Source organism: Molothrus aeneus, chromosome 6, assembly GCF_037042795.1.
Source record: "Molothrus aeneus isolate 106 chromosome 6, BPBGC_Maene_1.0, whole genome shotgun sequence".
Taxonomy (NCBI): Eukaryota; Metazoa; Chordata; class Aves; order Passeriformes; family Icteridae; genus Molothrus; species Molothrus aeneus.
Genome location: NC_089651.1, coordinates 42,986,629 through 43,005,978, shown reverse-complemented (window position 1 = coordinate 43,005,978; position 19,350 = coordinate 42,986,629). Strand labels below are relative to the sequence as shown.

The following is a 19,350-nucleotide window of genomic DNA, read 5'->3' as shown; positions in this document are numbered from 1 at the left end:
TTTTTAATTCAAGGATGAGTCTGCTCATTTTAAGCTATGCACTGCTATGAATTTAGATGGAATTTGGATGTTTAAATCTCTTGACTTAAATCAGAATTATCAGACTTAAAATTTTTGTATTCAAATGAGAACTATGAAAGAGATCATTACAGAAAATGCTGTTTTAATCAGTATTGTGAGATTAAAGACAAAATGCAATATGTAAATAAAAGGCTTTACAGGTTCACCCTTAAGCATCATTCTACTTATTTGCTTTTTCTTGAGTAATATCTGAACTATACTGACCATGTTTAACCTTTAATAGTGTCAGTCATTGGTTTTTTATGTAGCTACAAAGGACTCATGGCCTTTGTCCAGCCTGTTGTCTTGTCAAATCTTGATCAAGTAATGTGAAAGAAGTTTGTAACATTGCAAGCAGTATATTCTCAAGTAATTGATAGTCCCATATTTGTCATTTCCTTTCCAGGGTTACCGGTACTGGGCTGGGATAGGAGTCCTTCAGAGCTGTGAATCTGCTCTCACTCACTACCGACTTGTAGCTAATCACGGTAACAACTTTTTACTAGGGTAACATTCTTGACCTTCTGTGTCCTTCTTCATCATTCAACTAGAAGATTCTAAAGTATTTCCAAGGCTAATAGTATAAATAGAGAATTTCTGATATTAAACAAGTTATGGCTCTGCATTATGAGATGCTATTTTTATCTGTATTGAAATGTCGTGGAGGGTATCAAAGTAATTAATTCTCTCTTGAGTAACAGCTTGAAGCTCTGTAGACATCTGGTTTTACTAAGTTTTGGTGTAACTTCTGTATCGAAAAAACCTGTCTGAAAATTGATCTCATCTCTTTTTCAGTTGCTAGTGACATTTCCTTGACTGGTGGCACAGTGGTTCAGCGAATTCGCTTAGCAGATGAAGTAGAAAATCCAGGAATGGCAAGTGGTATGCTAGAAGAAGACTTGATCCAGTATTACCAGTTTTTAGCAGAGAAGGGAGATGTACAAGCACAGGTAAGATTCAGTTCACCTGATGACATTCAGACATTTTCAAGAATTACAGGAACAGCTTTATGAAATATGGAAAGACATTGGAGCTTTAGTGTTTTCTTCATCCAGAATCAAGCTGTTTCCTATTTCCCCCTTAGTTTTTATGTGAAGAGATTTAAGTTTTAGTGTGTTTAAGGTAGAAGTTGGACAGAAAATGCAAACTTTTTTGAAAACAACTTTAGCATCTTAGAAATGAGATCTTGGTTTTTCACTAGAAGCCAGCCAGACTCTTTCAAGGATAACTTCAGATGTTGTGCAGGAGGGCTAGATAAAAACACTGGCCTTGACAAGGGATTTCAATTTCTCATTGGTCCTGCTCTTGCAATCTGCATGCTGCAGATTGGACCTCTTCTACACACAGTCCAGGAGGGGAGGATGCTAACAGAGGCAAATTGTCCCAAGCCAACCTGGTCAGGTATCACTTAAGACTTAGGTAGGCAGAATTCAAATGAACATTTGTTACTTTACATCTAGGACAGTATGTTGCTTCTATCTAGGATAAATTTCCATTTAGGCTAGTGTGAAAAAGTAGGACTGTACTGTAGTTACTGAATCAAATCTGTGCCTTCAAACTTTGTGGCATCTTTAACTCTGATATTGTCTATCTTTGTGCATGTAATTAGCTCACCTGGATCTGTATTGCTAGAAAAGGGAAGTCCCAAGGGAAAAGTAATGTAAATGCAATGTAAATTTTTTTTTTAGGTTGGCCTTGGACAGTTGCACTTGCATGGGGGAAGAGGAGTAGAGCAAAATCATCAGGTACGTTTTCTCTATATCTCTTGATGCATATTATGCTAGGCAGAGGGGGAGAAAATATGACTGAGAAAGTGGTGCAAAAGTGTGTAAGTACCACTGTGTGGTATGTAACAATTTCAGTAGCCTTGTTCAATAAAAATCTTGATGTGACTAGAAGATGGAATTGATTTTTTTTACATAACTAGTTTAAGATTAAGCATCTTAAAAATGAGAATGTCAAAAGTAAAGCCTTATCAAGTAGTACTGGAGCTGGCTGAGCTTTTGTAAATGTGGTACAAGCTTCATGATGCACTGGGCCTGCATTAGTGATGATAGTGTAGTTTGTGGCTTGCAAGAATATTTTGCTTCTGTAGACAAAACAATGTAACTTTAAATACTAAAGATATTGAGTGTGCATAGAAAATAGAACTTCTGCAGATGTCAGGCAAGCTAGCTACCTTGCTTATGGAAGTTAAAATAGCTAACCTCATCTTGAAGTATGTATTGAAAAATTGAGAGCTAAGGATGTGTAGTCCTGAGGATTATTTAATCCAATACAGTAATTATTTATTAGTCATCATATTTAAAATACTTCCAGATGACTGTTTCAGCAGGGTTCAGAGATGATAGTGAGTGGTCAGAAGGAGTATAACCAATTTCTGTGTAAAAGTAGAATAGGAATTGGCCAATCTCACCTATTCTAAGCAGGGTTTGATGGTACCATAAGAAAGTAAGATTTACCCATGTAGCTAGTAATATAGCATAGTAACAGTTACAGTTTGTTGGTTTTTCCTCTTCTGGTTTTTGGAATACACTGGTTAGAGGGATTGCTGCTTAATATTGCAATTATATAAGTGAAGAACCCTGTCACATATATTAAATTAGATGGGATTGGTAACTTTACTCCCTGAAGAATGTGGTAACTTGGCAAACAAATCTACCTGCCTCTACTCTATTTGCAAGAAAAGTTGCTCAAATCACAGTGATGGTGATTAAAACACTTGCTTTCTTTTCTACAGCGAGCATTTGAATACTTCAATCAAGCAGCTAATGCTGGCAATTCCCATGCTATGGCTTTTCTAGGAAAGGTAAGATACAAATACCCTCAAAAGTAAGAAAACTGCCTTGCAATGAAAAATAGAAAATGTTTCCTACTTTCTGCTGTCAGTCAATCTAAAACCTGAATTCTGCAATCTAATTATTGCAGTTTAGCTCCTATTTTGAACTTTTCTGCAAGATTTGAGTGTTGTAGTGTCTTATGTCTTGTTGAAGTTTTCCTTTACCGTTAGGATTTTGGAGGTTTTTTTAATAGTGCCTGAACCAGTGTTTTGGTGGTTTTTTTGGTTTGTTTGTTTGTTTTTCTTTAAATCAAATAATTAAATATTTGAATGTCCTTTTTCTGTGGTGGAATTCAAAACTCTAAATAGGAAACTATTCTTTTCCATACAATGTATGGGGGAAAACTAGGCTTCTCAAAACTTTGCCCATCAGGAAATACTAAGTTGTGAAGGAAATGGGAAGGAAAATCTTCCATTTTCATTCTGTGTAGAGAATTGAGGCATCTGAGTCAGAAATGCCAATAGGCCTGTACTTACTTTGCACTAAAGCTTGACTCTCTCTGCAGGGTGGGCCTTTGTTTCAGTTAAATCAGATTTAAGGGTTTTTTTGTCTAGGGGCAGATCTTACCTGACCAATCTGGTTGCCTTCTGTGATGGAGTGAAAACAGTGGTCAGCAAGGGAAGAATGTCTGATACCAACTATCTAGATTTCTGTAAGGCCTTTGGCACGGTCCTGTACAACATCCTTGTCTTCAAATTGGAGAGACATGGATTGGAAGGGTGGAGTATCTGGGGAAATAAGGAATTGGCTGGATAGATATAGCCAGAGAGTTGTGATTAATGGCTCTATGTCCACGTGGAGGCCATTGACAAGGAGGTTCCTTCAGGGCTCTGTCCTGGGACCAGTGCTCTCTAATATCTTTACCAGTGGCACACACAGTGAGATCAGGAACAGCCTCAGCAAGTTTGCAGATGCCACCAAGCTGAGCAGTGCAGTGACACAACAGAAGGATGGGAGGCCACCCAAAGGGACCTGGACAAACCTGAGATGTGGGTCCACGAGAACCTCGTGAAGCTCAATAAGTGCAAATGGGAGGGCTGCACCTGTACAAATATGGGTGCAGATTGGGAGATGAACTTATTGAGAGCAGCCTTATGAAGAAGGACTTGGGGGATTGCATGGGTGAAAAGCTGGACATGACCCAGCAGTGTGCACTTGCAGCCCAAAAGGCAAACATCATCCTGGCCTGCATCGAAAGATGAGTGGCCAACAGGCTGAGGGAGGCAATCCTCCCCCTCTGCTCTGCCCTCATGAGACCCCACCTGGAGTACTTTGTCCAGGTATGCAGTCCTCAGCACAGGAAAGACATGGACCTGTTGGAGTGAATACAGAGCATCAAGATGATCAGAGGGATGGAGCACTTCCCCAGTGCAGACAGGCTGAGACAGCTGCAGGTTTTCAGCCTGGAGAAGAGAAGGCTTCAGGGAGACCTCACTGCAACCTTCCAATACTTAAGGAGTCTTACAAAAAAGAGGGAGAGCAACATTTTGCACAACAGGTAGTTATAGGACAAGGGGGAATAGTTTTAAACTAAATGAGGAGAGATTTAGGTTAAATGTTAGGCCAAAGTTCTTTATTCAAAAGGTGGTGAGGCAGTGGAATGGGTTGCCCAGAGAAGTTGTGGATGTCCTACCCCTGGAAGTGTTCAAGGCCAGGCTGGTTTGGGCCCTCAGCAACCTAGTCTAGTGGCTACCTGCCCATCTAGTTGGATCTAGATGATCTTTAACCCAATCTGTTCTATGATTTTTAATTTAAAACATGATTGGCAGGCTGCTGGCAGTGATTATAGTGCACTACTGCTTTGAAGGTTATTTAGGTCACTTGTCTGAGATCTGGGCTGCAGTCTACCTTCAGCCTGTGAGGAGCTAAATCCTTATTACTCCATTTGAGTACCTTCTAAGGTTAGGCTACAATAAGCACCAGCTCTAGGTCATCTTTTTCAGGCTGTCATTGTAATAGAGGGTTCAAAATTAATGTCCTTAAAGCCTAAAAAAATAGCATAATATGCTGTTCAAGGCACTTGACAGAAGAGATTGAAGTTCCTGCTTTCTCTATTGGTTGTTTTGTCACTAATTATTGTTGAAGTGAGCTGTGTTTAGTAACTAATTTTTGCTTTGTTTTTGCAAAGTATTTTGACTGCCAATACAGTTTGTTTTCCACTGGTCTCAAGATTTTTACCTGTTTGTGTGTTTTTCACTGCACATCAGTAGAAATTAAAAATGAAGTGTATTGTCCTGAAAAAAAATTATTTTATGGGCAGTTCATTTTCCATTAGAAAGTTAAACCCTCTTGAGTTTTACAGCAGAGAGATGTATTTTCTGCTTCTGGACAAGTTTTAATGATTATTCAGTAATGTGATAGAATAATCTAAGTACAGTAACTTCCTCTCAATATGTAAAGTGAAGATGCTTCATGGTCTTCATGCTAAACTGACTACTTTGGCTGTTCTTCAGTAATGGCTTTCTCTTTCAGATGTATTCAGAAGGAAGTGATGTTGTACCTCAGAGCAACGAAACAGCCCTTCAGTATTTCAAGAAAGCTGCTGATATGGTATGATTACCTGTAAGCTGAAACTACAGCATGTGCACTGAGTTGATTAGCTCTAAGTTGAAATGCTGCAAATGCTTCATGTGCAGACACCTATTCCCAGCTTTTGTCCCAGATGAATTAGCCCAAAATCTTTCTTGCCTAAGATGTCAAAAACAGCTCTGGCTATGGTGCTTCATAAAGCTCTGTTCAGCATAAGGAGTCTAGCTGTCATGAATAGCATCTAACTCTATTTCATAATTATGAAATACTGTCCACCTAAATAGTCTGCAATTCTGTGAAGTGCTAGTGTTTGTTAATTTGAAGTTGTCTTGTCACAGGAATTTACAGTGCTTCTGTTATGTAAATATGTAATAGTTTTATACATTTCATCTCATTGGACTGTTTCCTCTTTGGGATGATGTTTTTTGATCATGTTAATGCCTTGTATCTGTCTTTGATTTATCTCTTATGGTAGTCTTTGTACAGTTAAAGCATGAGTAGTCCTCCAGGAAAGGTGTTCAGTGTGTGAAACACAATAGATTAAGTTCTGAAGGAACTGTTGTAAGATTACTGCCTTCATGGTTCTTATATTCCACAATCTGAATGCTGTTCCACAACTCTGTGCTAAAGTGAGGATCTCTCAATGTGCTCACGCTGCATTGACCGAAACTTTTTGATGTGTCCCATTGCCTGTCCTGGCACTGAAGTAGTGCCATAGTGCCTGCTTTTGCAGGGGTAGTGGTTAGTAATGTAGCCCACAGGAAAGCCACCATTTCACCCTTAACGTGGGTTCTTAGAGTTCCTGGAGTTGTTTTGGGAACTTCTGTAGCACCCAAAACATCCTGAAGTTGGAAAAACTAAAGATAAGTAAACTATTAATGCCCCATCTTTCTAAGTTTATGGGTTCTACATCTTGTATGACACTGTAAAAGTGCACAGTAAACTTTCATAAATAATACTTAAAGCTTTTCCCTGTTCGTCAACTGTGTAGTTACTGAATAAAAGTTACTGTAAATGCTGTTTCCTCCCTAAATAAGTATTACTAGGACCAAAAAATGAATCTCTCTTGAGTACTGTATGTTTTCGTGATGTTCAAGACATACCAGATTTGAAAAATAGAGATGTAGGTTTTGCCTTTCTTTGCAGAAGTGTTTTTCTGTGTTTTCAGGGTAATCCAGTTGGACAGAGTGGATTAGGAATGGCTTACCTCTACGGAAGAGGTGTTCCAGTGGTAAGCTTTTGACAGTCGTCTTTCTAATCATAGGTGATTGTGTGACTTTTTGTTGTCAACAGATTTTTTTTTTTTCTGGAGGGAAGTACTGTGGAAAGCCTAATTGTGAATATTTCTGTTGCACTGAAAATTCCGTGAGGAAATATGTAATGTAAAAAAAAATGCACTATGGAATTAGCAGCTATGAAAGAAACATCCTGATTTTGCTCTCAGAAGCTTGAAAACGTTGCTTAAGCTATTAGAAATGCATAGAAGTGTGCATTTTAACAGGAGATTTGAGCTTGTCTCTAATTTTCTTGTGAAATAAAACAAATCCCCATTTTGTGACCCTTGTGGGAGCGGAGGAACACTGAAACTTAATTAGTTCTTTTGCTTTATTGCTTTTCCCACAGGAGGGTTTCTTGTCAAATTTTTTATATTTAGCTATGCAAACAGATACCCAAAATTTCAATTAGCCCAAGGTTGAGGAAATAAGTGTTCCAGAACCAGAGCAGAGCTTCTATTCTGTTAAGCATAACTGTTCATAGCAATGCTGTATCTGGATGCCAGCTTTGATATAGCTGCAGAGTTACAACAGGCTAAATATCATTGTAGTCTGTTTCATTTTTTGCTTCCAGATTTTGAACAGGGGAATATTTTCACTGGAAAATCTTGCTGTGATTTTTCTGTGAAACAGATCTGTCCTTTCACGTATGCACATGCATATTTTCTCTCAAACTTTGGTGTATTGCAAGGCTCTAATGACTGGACCAAATCTTCCTGCAGAACTATGAGCTAGCACTGAAGTATTTCCAGAAGGCTGCAGAACAGGGATGGGTTGATGGACAGCTTCAACTAGGTTCCATGTATTACAGTAAGTGGCATCAAAACCATTTGCAGGTCTAAGCACCTGTCCTTTCAGTCACTGCTCACTAGGTGGCATTACAAGTGTGCATACCCTGCATGTAGAATGGGCTTACTACGTTGAACTTGTGTTTCATTCTGTTTTTTCCTGACTTTTTCACAAAGCTTTTCTAGAGTAATTTTGAAGACTAAGAACTGTTTCATACAATGCTGCTTTTCAAGAGGAATGAATAGCAATGATTTAATCTTTCTTTTAGATGGCATTGGAGTCAAGAAAGACTATAAACAAGCTTTGAAGTATTTTAACTTGGCCTCCCAGGGTGGCCACATTCTCGCTTTTTATAATCTGGCTCAGATGCATGCTACTGGCACTGGAGTGATGCGGTCCTGTCATACTGCTGTTGAGGTAAGGTCACCTGTTCATCAACATAATAATGCTGACTGGCAAGAGATTGGCTATAACCACATCAGCCTGTGTAGAACCTTTCTATTTCAGTGACTGCAGAGTCAAGGCTATCAAAAGGGAAAGTGATATATTAGCAAACTTGTTTGTATTTCATGAGAAAAATCTTTGGCTTTTTTGTCATGTCCGGTTTGTATTTCCTTTATTGACTTCTAAGAAAATAAAAAGAATGTAATGCAAAGCAAGCAACAGTAACTTAAAAGTACCAAATTCTTCTTTTATACTTGGATTTAAGTGTAACAAAACTAAGATACTAAATAATTCTGAGTAAGCATCTGAATCTCACAAGTTACTATCTTTACTTACTAAGAATCTTACAAGTTGCTAAGCATCTATCTGCTTAGCAACTTGTATCTTAAAGTAAGCTTGTCTTGAACAGTGGAGTTTGCTTGTCATCTTTTCATGTGAAATAGAAATATTTTGAACAGGCATCAGAATGTTAAAGTGTTACTTCTTGCAAAACCTAAAGTTTTGTAGATCCTGACAACCAGTATCCTCCCCCTTCCTTTTTCCTCTGCAGTTGTTTAAGAATGTCTGTGAACGGGGGCGTTGGTCTGAAAGACTGATGACTGCCTACAACAGCTATAAAGATGGTGATTCAAATTCTGCTGTGGTTCAGTATCTTCTTCTGGCAGAACAAGGCTATGAAGTTGCACAAAGCAATGCTGCTTTCATACTTGATCAGAGTAAGAATCTAAATATATATTGAAAAGGGTTTTTCTGGAGGTGGCACATTAGAACTTTAATGAAGCTCTTGTCCTCTTTCCTGCTCTTCGCACTGGAAAGCAGTCAGTTCTCATTTTCAATTCTAAGGATGACTTGATAGACTAAAAGTTAAAATACATTTTATTTCTGACTTAGGGGATTTTAAAATGGTGTAAGCAGAGAGCCTTTAGAATATTGCACAGTGCTAAAAATTCTCTGGATTTCCAAAGCACAGTTGTAAAAGCAGGGATTGCATTAGGTTTACTTTTGACCTGTACTATGCATAGAAGTCTCAGTGTCCTTTGTTCTTTCTCTTGTAATGCATTTTCTCAGCACCTTCTTTGTGTGACTTTACTGATGCTACTCTTGAAGCAGGGGTAAGGAACTGAGCAGCTGATTCTCTTAGATTTGAAAAAAAACTTGTCCCATGTGTCTTACTGGAACTATATGGCTTGAACTTGGATTTATTAAAGTTTCAAGTCATTGGTAGACAGTGGAAGTACAATGGTAAATCTTTCTACAAACTGCAAAAGCCAGTATTTTAAACTTTCTCTAAGCCAAATTTAGGTCTCCTTGCCAGCTTTATGTCTTAGTATTGAAAGCACCTATTGGTGGCTGATGGGCTAATCTAACATCTTCATTTCCAGTTAATGTTTTTTAAAGGTGTCTGAGTGAATCATCTTTAAGTAAGGTACAGTAATGACAGTCTTGGCTGGAAGTGCAAAGAAACAGTTTTTTCCCCGAGTTAAAACTCTGTCTTTACTCAGATATATCTGCATCTCAACTGGAGATTAATTTAAAATTACTTTGTTTTATACAAAATCTGTGTCAGCTGTGGGACAGTACAGTTGAGACCATAGTTAAACTAGAAGTTCAAGTTATAAATCCTTTGAATTGTCTGATACTTTGTGAACCTCCATGTCCATTGTGACATGGACAACTTCTGAAGTAGCCGAAGCACTGCCCTGTAAGAGACTGCAGTCTGGCTGGTTGAGGTGTTTATGCCTTTGTTTTACCTGACTAGTCCTGGGTTTCAGATGGCCAAGACTATAACAGGTTATACTTCAACCTTGTATTTGTCAAAGTCCAAATTATGTGCTCTTAAAACTTGCATTTTCTGTCGTTCCTCAAGTATGCATCAGAATCTCTTACAGCTGGAATGGGAGAGATGCTTGGTAAGCCATAGTTCAGGGTGAAATTATATAGTTTGTTCCTAGCTTTCTTATGTGGGCAGATAAATGGAAGGCCTGTATAAATTAAAGAGGTTTTTATAAGTTTCAGATGCATTGAATCTTGTTTGTTCTATAACACAGATTGCTTCAAGTTTTTAACATATTTCAGCAGACTCAAGATAAGCAGAGGGTTTTTTGTGGTCGTGTGTGTTTATACCATGGTTCTATTTAACTGGATTATTTTCTTCTTTAGAAGAAGCTAGCATAGTAGGAGAAAATGAAACCTATCCTCGAGCTTTGCTTCACTGGAATAGAGCAGCTTCTCAAGGTATGTCTGTACCTCACAATTCCAATCTGTTTCTTTTTATGTTGAGCTGCAAACCTACATTCAGTGTAAGTTTGCAGCTGCAGGTTGAGCTCTGGGTGGGAGGAGCCCAAGGCAAGGAGCCATGAACTGCCAACCTTTTCCATAACAAGGGGCCTGGGGACCTGTGGCCCAGGCAGGTGACAAGACACAGCAGGAGCCAAGGACCCCAGACTTAAGTATGAACAGACTGTGAGGGTATAAAAGCCCAGAGATGCTTTTGTTTGAGATTCCTCCTCGGAAATACAAGCTCAAGCTGGTTTTTGTGTTACTGTGCCATTATTAAATTGTTTAAAAGATTCAGGCATCTGAGAATCTTCTCTTGGAAACCCAGGGTCAAACCAGTAAGGAAAGCTTATCTGACTGTGAGAGTGGCACAAGTAGGGAGTCAAGCACCCATCAGCCCTTGCAGCCAAGCACTGCGAAGGGGGAAGGAGCTTCAGTCCCTGCAGTATCAGTCTGTAGTGGTGGGAGTGTGATGGCCACAATGCCTCTCAAATGGTCAGGGAGGTTGCCTTAACATTTAGTAGAGCCATTAATGCCTGATTTCATCTGTTTTGCTATGAAACATGTAAGGAGGGAAAGTTTACCTCCTCATGTTAACAGAAGTTGTATCCCAGATAGGATAGTTGGTGTTCTTTGGTCTATCGTTAGCTATAGTGTCATTACAATATCCTTGCAGATCTGAGCCTTTCTGTGATTCTAAAGACTAAAAGGACTAAAATACAAATGTACTTTGTGTTTCTTTTGCTGTTCCATATGGAATTATAGAGCAGTTAAACAACATTAGCAATGTTTACATTGACTTTTCTAAAAGTGTATCTGCTTGGAAAAATAAATCCAAAATCCTTCAGAGTAATTTGTTACCTTTCATCATTTATTAAGAAATGCAATTTCCTGTTCAAAGTAAGCATTGATGAAAAATGCATCCTTGATGTCCAAACAACACAAATTTAAACTCTGGTGCTTGTTTACCTACCCTAAAATAACCAAAAGTGAACTTAATGAGGAAATATTTTGAGGTATCCCACTTCCAAAGGGATGCATCTACACTAATATCTGTCTACTAGTTTTTAACTTTAGAGCAAGACTACCATGCAAATTCAGACTTTCAAGGCTTTTAGTTTAAAATTACAAAATTGAGATGATGGCATGAATGATGACACTATTTTTCAAGTTTCTAGTGTTACTGCTCTAAAAAAAAAGATGAATCCTTTCAAGGCCACCATATAGCAAATTAAAAGTTTTTCTGTAATAAGGGACTGATCATGGAAATGTTACAGGTTTTCAGCTGATAGCACTATACAGCAATAAAAATGTTGGTATGATTACTAGGAAAAAGTCTTACCTACCGATAGAAATTGGCTGTGTTTTGGTTAGCTTAACCAAATTTTAAAAATAAAAGCTGTTTATGTGAGGGGGTGGTAAAAGATAAACAGTTTATACTAACTGTTAAAAGTAATACTAATGCTCCTACTGCATCTTCATAAGAAGCCAAAAGGGTTTCTTTGCCTAGTTTTTATCCTTTTTTGTTTTTGATTTATAGGATATACTGTTGCAAGAATTAAACTTGGAGATTACCATTTTTATGGGTTTGGTACTGATGTTGACTACGAAACCGCATTTATTCACTATCGACTGGCATCAGAACAGCAGCACAGTGCTCAAGCAATGTTTAATCTGGGCTACATGCATGAGAAGGGGTTGGGCATCAAGCAGGTGAGTGAGCTGTACACTGAGAGTCTGCTTTGTTAGAGTACATTTGCTAATATTCTATTGAGTCCACAACTAGTGGAATTAGCGTGTCTCCCAACACATTCCCCAATAGGCAATGGACAAGTATATTGACTTCACACTTAACTATGTGAAGTAATGATGCATAGACATCAAAGGTGAACATATCTTAGGAAAAAAAAAACTATGGTTAATTATTCAAGTTCTTCAAAACTGTGTTTTGAATTTTCTTAACTTTAGGATATTCATCTCGCAAAGCGATTTTATGACATGGCAGCTGAAGCAAGCCCAGATGCTCAGGTTCCAGTCTTCCTAGCACTTTGCAAGCTTGGAGTGATTTATTCCTTGCAGTACATACGAGAAATCAATGTAAGTAATGCAGAGTTAAAAGTGAAGAGCAAATGTGTTTTCCATTTTTAAAAGTAGCTTACTTTGTAATTTTACTTAAGTAGAAGTATTGCTTGAACATTCTGCAAACTTAGGATAGATTTGTATTCTACTGTTGCATATAAAGAAAGTCAGTGAAGCTTTCATTCCTATTTCCTATTTGTGCAACTCTGTGAATCTGAAATGTGCACAGGCAGTGCTCTTCTGTGCTGTTCTTCCCTTGAAGAGAATTTCTCAAAACTGTTTAACTGTTCTTAGCCATGACCATCTGCTATCAAAATGAAGCGAATTTAACTGACATAATTGCTTAGGGGAAAAAAAAATTATCCCTGATTCTCATGCTATTTTATATTCAGCTGTAACAACCCCATTATACTTGTGTTTGATCTCTGTGGGGGAAAAATGTATTTGTATTAGTTAGTTTAGGTATTTGGTATTGTTTTTCCTGAGTGGTGGCCCTGAAAAAAAATTTGTCTGTAATTAAAGTGAAGTCTTTCCAATATTTCTCAGTGTTCTGACATCTTACTGCCTTTTTGGATTTTAATAAATGAAAATGGTATGGAAGTTATTACCACTTAGAGCAAATGCAGTTTCAGACTACTCAGCGAAGTTTGACAAATTATAGTAGTATTTAGGCTGAGGACAGTCAAAATACCTAAGTCAATTGGGCAAATACCCACGTAGCACTCACAGAAGCTGGTATGCAGAGTGCAGCTTTTCCTAGTTTTAAGTCTGCTGCTGCAGATTTAAATTGGCTTTAAAGTGATTTAAAGTGACTGTGTAGTATCATCAGATACAGTAGTGAAGCATTGAAGTGTGTGTTGGCTAATCCTTATGCAAATGGGCTCTTACAAAAAGGCTCTTCAATCAAAATTCCCTGTCCATTACCTGCACAAATCTCAGCATTGTACCCCACAAGTGTCCTGAGGCTTAATGCTCTGTCATTCCATGAGAAGGCCACAAAACTCCATAGTGGAACTTTCATCTCTAAAATAGAAAATAGAGTACCTCATTCTGTATAGGATGGCTCTTAGTCTCAATGGTGTTTTAGTTCCTGGAAACTGAAAATGTCACTGATGTGATACTGTTTTTTCAGAGAGGAAAAGAGCCACTAAGTTTTAAAACTTATACTTGTACGTGAAAAGTGTTACAGGTGGAATTTAAAATCAAAGTAATTTCCCATTTGTGTTCTTTGACATGATGTGGACTTTTTCTTCCTTAGATAAGAGAGGTATTCTCACACATTGATATGGACCAGCTGCTGGGGCCTGAGTGGGACCTCTACCTTATGACCATCATCGCCTTGCTCCTGGGAACAATTATAGCTTACAGACAAAGGCAACACCAGGCAATTCCCAGAGCAGCAGGACTGCGGCCAGCTGTGCCTCAACAAGAACCGCCCCCAGAGCATCAACCACCACAATAGCAACAAGAGCCTCAGTCAAAGAACTGGATTTTTCCAAAAGGAACAATTTTCATTGTGAATTAGGACTTTGGATCAACAGTCCCTCCCCCAAAAGAGGCACAAAGAAGTTTAAAAAAAATGTTTGAAAGCTGCTTAGAATGATGCCTTTTTTCAGGGATAAGAAAATTATTTTGAAACTGATTTGAATGTTATTTCAGTGCCAATGGAATAACACTATGGCTTTTTTCATGGAAACACAAGAGTGCTACTACAAAAATGTTGCCTGCTGTATCTAGTTCTTCTTTATTCAGAGTCCTTTTCATCTCCCAGAGAGACAGAAGGCTAGCAGTGGAAGATTTTTGCCTGCTTGATAGCAGTTGCCCTTTATAAAAGTAATAATTATAAATTTATGGCCAATTTAAGTCCAAGAAGCTGACCTCTATTCAAATTCTGAAAAGATTAGGGCTGTTAGGAACTTAAATTCTGATCTGCATCCCAAGTGTTTCTATAGTCCTTATTGCATTTTTTTAGTATTTCTTAACACTTTGGTCTTTTAGGCTGTCTTGGATGGTTTAACATAGATTATGGATAAACCCTGTAAAACTAAGCCAGCAAACATGCTACTCTCCATTTGTGCTTTTTTGTTTTGGGTATTTTCCTCCATTCCCCTTAGACAGTTCTCAGCAGTCAGTATGTAGCCCATAAGGTGGTGTGGGACAGGTGGGGTCTGTAAAGTTTGTCAGTCAAAAACTGTGCACACAGCACCCAGATCTCACATACTCCTAAAGCTTTTCAGGAGCCTGTGTACTTCGCAGTCCTTCATGACATGAAAACATATTGGTAGAGTTCCTAAATTTCAATTTGTCTTGACTAAGAGGCTGAGTCTAGATAGCAGAAAGCACCAGTATTACTGCGCACACTGAAGAAAGGAGAGAGCCAGAAATCTCAGTGAGTTAGCTGACTTGCTTTTGGAGTTGGAAGTTCTGTGCTTGATTTTCAACAAACCTGTTAGTGATTTGCACTGCAAGAAAGAAATGTGTCTATCTCATGCATGCATCTGCTTATTGCATCTACCAAAAAGAGCCACAAAAATGCATGCTCTCTACAAAAGGGCTTGGGCTTATGCCAGTGATACTGCTCCAAAGCTACAGGGGTGCTCTGGTTGTCGCCAGCCTCTCTTGTAGCTGTCATAGAGGAAAGTCACAAGTAATGTCTCTGGCTGTGCCATCTTGAGGACCCTTTGTAACAAGAAAATCCAAAGAGAAAGAAGACTAGTGGCTTTTTGATGCCACCAGGTCAGTGTAAAGGCCTTTTAATGGGTGTAAAGACTGTGACCTGTGGACTGATGATTTAAGACTGCAAGAGGAATCTTCACTTTGTGACGATTTTCATTGAACTATAATTTCTGGGGCTGGGGATGGGAAGTAGTGGCAGAATAGTCTAGGAGCATGAAATGCATAAGTGTCTGTTCTTATTTTCCAATGGTAGTGAAATATTGGTTTCTGTACTAGCATTAAACCCTCTGAATATACTATCATAAAGCTGAATGAATACAAATAAGGAGGCTTTAGCTGCTTTCTGATAGAAGCTGTTGTGTTTAAAGGGTTAAGGGCTTCTTTTCATGCAAATGTTTTTCCAGTGTATTGGCAACAACATATCAATACACTTTATTTAGAATTGAGAGTTTGGTATGGTTTTATACTTGGTACATGTGCAACGAGATCATTGCACAATAGGCCTCTAGTTTGGGATAGAAGATAAGCAATCCATTCTTTTGTAAATGGAAATGTCACGGATGACTAGTATTAAAGGTACTAGTATTATAGGTAGACCTTCTCAGTACTTCATAATGCTTATGCTGGTCATATGAAGACAAATCTTTAATTTCAGTGTGGAGGGTTGCAGTATGTGTTAGAGGAATGCCTTGTTCAGTCTCAATCATCATTAGCAGATGAAACAGTATTGAACTTACATGTAGTGTCTTATATGTACACCATTCCCCAGCTGCATTTCTAAGATATCTGCGACTTCTGAACACTCCTTCTGACATATTTTGCCACTCTCACTTAATAACTCATTTTAGCTTGGCATGAGTAAATTAAAGATTATATGGAAAAGGTTTTTCCGTTAAATAGCATTCATTCATTGGTATTGGCCTCTTAGGCAATTTAACAATTTTGTTACTGCATTATTAAAATGCTTTGGTTGTTGATCTATTAGAACTAAATTCTAAAAGCTCTCTTTTACTTGCATGAGAATCTCTCATCACTGCTGCTATGTGACAGTCTTGTAGATGACTTTCAGTGAATCTAATGCATTTTTACATCCAAGAAATCACCAGAAGAAAACAACTGAAGATCAGCAAGTTACTTCATTTTAAAAAAAATGCTTTTTGAAGGAGCAATAAGGAAGTCTTTCTCCTGCTTTTTTCCCTTCCACCAAATTACTACCACTAACTTTTCAGATGACATTCATTTGAATGTGGTGGTAGAAGAAAAAGGTACTTTACCATAAATAATGGCAAGTTAACTCAGGGATTAAAGATATGAATAAGTTTTCTAAATCAGTTATCTACACCATGACTTAAGTTTTTATGACAATCCCTTACTACTCTGTTCTGAAACTTGCATTTTGAGGAAAATATATTTAACTCTTACTAGCAATATGTTCCTTGTTGTGCACTCAGTTAATCAAGCATCTTTTTCCTAAAGAAGCTGAGTTGCTCAGTTTACTGCAGTGAATTACTTTTCCCTTTTGGTAGCACACAGGTTATCTTATAGTTTATATGCAGGAGTATTTTAGAAGGGAAACTTGATTTAAGAGAAACCTTTCTGGGTGTGTTCAGCGTGGTTTGAATGCAAAGTTGTATTCTTTGTGTGTAGTAACATAGGCCAGAGCCTGCCTATTTGACCTTCATAGACACATGCTCTTCTTTCCCTGCACAGAAAATGGAACTACAGAGCAGTAAGTGTTATTGGTGGGATTTTTATATGTAGGAAAACTGTGGGAAAATATGAAGAAACGCATTATTCTGCATCTCAAATTATTAATCAAAGACATTAGCTGTTCTTGGTAGTTAAAAGAAACACTGAACTGTTGAGAAAACAGGATTTTAGTTCATCACTGGTGAAACTTGTCCCAGAGCTATCTGTTGAAATAATTTTCTTGCTTTATATTGTCCATAATGGGACAGTGTAATAGAAGGTAAGGCCTTTGATACAAACATCCTCATGAGACTCTTGCAAGATAGTTTTACTCACTTTTTAGTTATCTTCCATAAGTCAGCTACTCTTACTAAAAAAAAAAATGTTTTAATTTGGGGGAAAAACATTAGGATACAGCTTGTGAAAGGACTTTTTAAGACTATGCATTATCTAATTTCCACCTATTATATGCTAGTTTTGGCCTATAAAAGGGGATTAGACTCACCTTTGCAAGTTGCTTTCCTTTTAGATAGGCAACAGTGAACTGAAATTCTATTTTTTTGTTTCAGAGAATATTAAACTGAAAAGATTTAGTTTGATTTGAACTACTGCAAATGCATATGGCAAATAGGGACTATTGGGGGGAACCCTTTGTTTTTATCAGCTACAGTTCTTTAAAAGGGTCTTGTAGGAGTTTTGTAAATTTATTTTGTATTTAAAATCAGTATAAAGGCTGGTCAAATGTAATATAATTGTGTAAACAAATTCTGTTAATAGAAAGATGTACAGATTCATTTTGTACTGTATCTTTAATCTTGTGAAATAAAGATACCACCTGTGTGGTCACCCTCAGTGTTCACAGTGGTTATGATGACAGAAGACGTGAATTGCAAGTCATGTGCACTGGTATGTGCCACTGTTCAATGCATCCCTTCCTGTAAGGATTCTCATACTTTTCACTTCCATTCCTTAGGAAGGGCAAAGAGAGAGGGGGAATGTCTTCAGTTATGCTATAAACTTGCCCTCTGCGTGTGTGTATGTGTGAGACAGTGTATACAGTATTTGTACCTTGGCTGGTAGACACAGCCTTGTGAACTGCTGTGTGATTCAAGAGTAGTGACCAATAACTTGAGAATTACTACTGCATTTTCAACACTGATACAGGGATAATTCAGTCAGTTGGAATGGGTACTGGGGGAGGGACTACTCCAAGCTGACAGATTGGTTTGTTTTGCAGGCTGGTTTTGACCCAATCATCCCTTCAGGCTCCACCTGTTGAGACCAAGTCCTCCCTTGTTAAATTCATTAAGTTGATGGGCTTTCCAATGTGCTTCATTGGGGAGAAGGAAAATAAGGACAGTGGGGGAGCAGTAATACCTAGGAAAGGTATTAATAGGTAAGTGATCCTGAGCATCAGCCCAAATCACATAGTTTTCTGAAGTATTTGGAGGCTTTCCATGTTTTCTGCTCCTGCCAATAGCATTTGTTGCAGGTAAAAGCAGAACTGCAGGTATTAAAACCAGCTTGAGTTCAACCAACAAAGCTCAAGCTTAGTGAGGTCATCCCTCACCTTCCAAAAAAGTCCACTGTTGGAGATGTGAGTGCTGACATACTCAGTTGAGGTGGGGTCAAGTAGATACTTTATTTTATTTGTAGCCTGTAGTCAATGTGGAGCTGTGTTCTGTGGAGGGAACTGAGTACCAGGTAAATCTATAGTGCGGTATGGGGGAGTGTTAGGGATTTCTGTAGCTTGTTAGTCTTTAAAAGCTCCAGGATAGAGTTCATTGAAAACTAATATATTTGGTCTGGTTTTGGTTTTTATATTGCTGTATTTTCTATATTTTAGTCTTGAGACTGAAACCAATTAAAATATTATTAGAGAGTATCATTTCTAAACCTACAAGACCTGTTTGATTAGAATGTGTTATTTGATATAATGGCAAAATATTCTTCCTCTTCTCTAAACTCTCATGATATTATTGGAATCATGACTTTGATTCCCTTTTTTTATGAAGAATAATTGAGGAAAAAAAGTCACTCTAGCCTACTTACTGTCAAAAATCTTCAGACAACTGTAATCAATTTCTTCTAAAGCCAAGAATGAGGGAGGGCAGTGTACCATATATCCAGATAATGAAAACTGCAACATATCATCTTAAATTTTATTTTCAGAAAGAAAAGTAAGTGGAGGGTGGAGTACCATTGTAGTTGCACTTCAGGTAGTAAGAGAGATAGATGTCATTTAGCTTTCACAGAGATGGGTTGATCACATTTTATTTCTTTGGTATCCAGCTTTTTGAACTTTCCATATAACATGTGTTACAGTTCCAGATTATTGAAAATAACTTTGAAGAATATCAGTTTTTTGTGTTGCAAAATACTGAAATTAGAGCTCTTCAATTCTTCTGTCAATCATTTTCTGTATTTCCTTCTTTTTATATGCTTGTTTTTCTTCATTCTTCCTCCTAAACATAGGTTGTTATTTATAAAATCAGTTGTTCCAGTTCCCATGTGTTATGTGGCTCCATTTCTGTACAGGATTCATACCAATGTTTTTATTGCTTCTAATTAACTACTTTTGCTGGGGGGAAAAAATATTGTACCTGGGGTGTGTGTTTGTAGCCACAAGGGGGTGTTAGACAATAACAGCAACTTGAACTTGTTAAATACTTCAGGTCCCAAGGTTGGGAATG

General features: G+C 37.9%; 2 protein-coding genes across 2 annotated transcripts in view; both read left to right on the top strand.

Annotated features, from left to right (window-relative positions):
- The window catches only part of SEL1L (SEL1L adaptor subunit of SYVN1 ubiquitin ligase), a 33,013-nt gene extending 15,510 nt beyond the window's left edge, over positions 1-17,503 (top strand). Inside the window, exons 9-21 of the mRNA XM_066551234.1 lie at positions 467-548; positions 856-1,010; positions 1,749-1,805; positions 2,801-2,869; positions 5,373-5,450; positions 6,598-6,660; positions 7,426-7,513; positions 7,761-7,909; positions 8,487-8,652; positions 10,097-10,171; positions 11,754-11,926; positions 12,182-12,310; positions 13,551-17,503. Of these exons, the coding sequence (XP_066407331.1) occupies positions 467-548; positions 856-1,010; positions 1,749-1,805; positions 2,801-2,869; positions 5,373-5,450; positions 6,598-6,660; positions 7,426-7,513; positions 7,761-7,909; positions 8,487-8,652; positions 10,097-10,171; positions 11,754-11,926; positions 12,182-12,310; positions 13,551-13,754 (1,488 nt within the window). The 3' untranslated portion in view covers positions 13,755-17,503. The remainder of the gene's footprint in view (positions 1-466; positions 549-855; positions 1,011-1,748; positions 1,806-2,800; positions 2,870-5,372; positions 5,451-6,597; positions 6,661-7,425; positions 7,514-7,760; positions 7,910-8,486; positions 8,653-10,096; positions 10,172-11,753; positions 11,927-12,181; positions 12,311-13,550) is intronic.
- Positions 17,504-17,570: 67 nt separating this feature from the next.
- Positions 17,571-19,350, top strand: part of STON2 (stonin 2) — a 75,531-nt gene continuing 73,751 nt past the window's right edge. The window contains exon 1 of the mRNA XM_066551231.1: positions 17,571-18,053. The gene's annotated coding sequence lies outside the window, so the exon portion shown is untranslated. The remainder of the gene's footprint in view (positions 18,054-19,350) is intronic.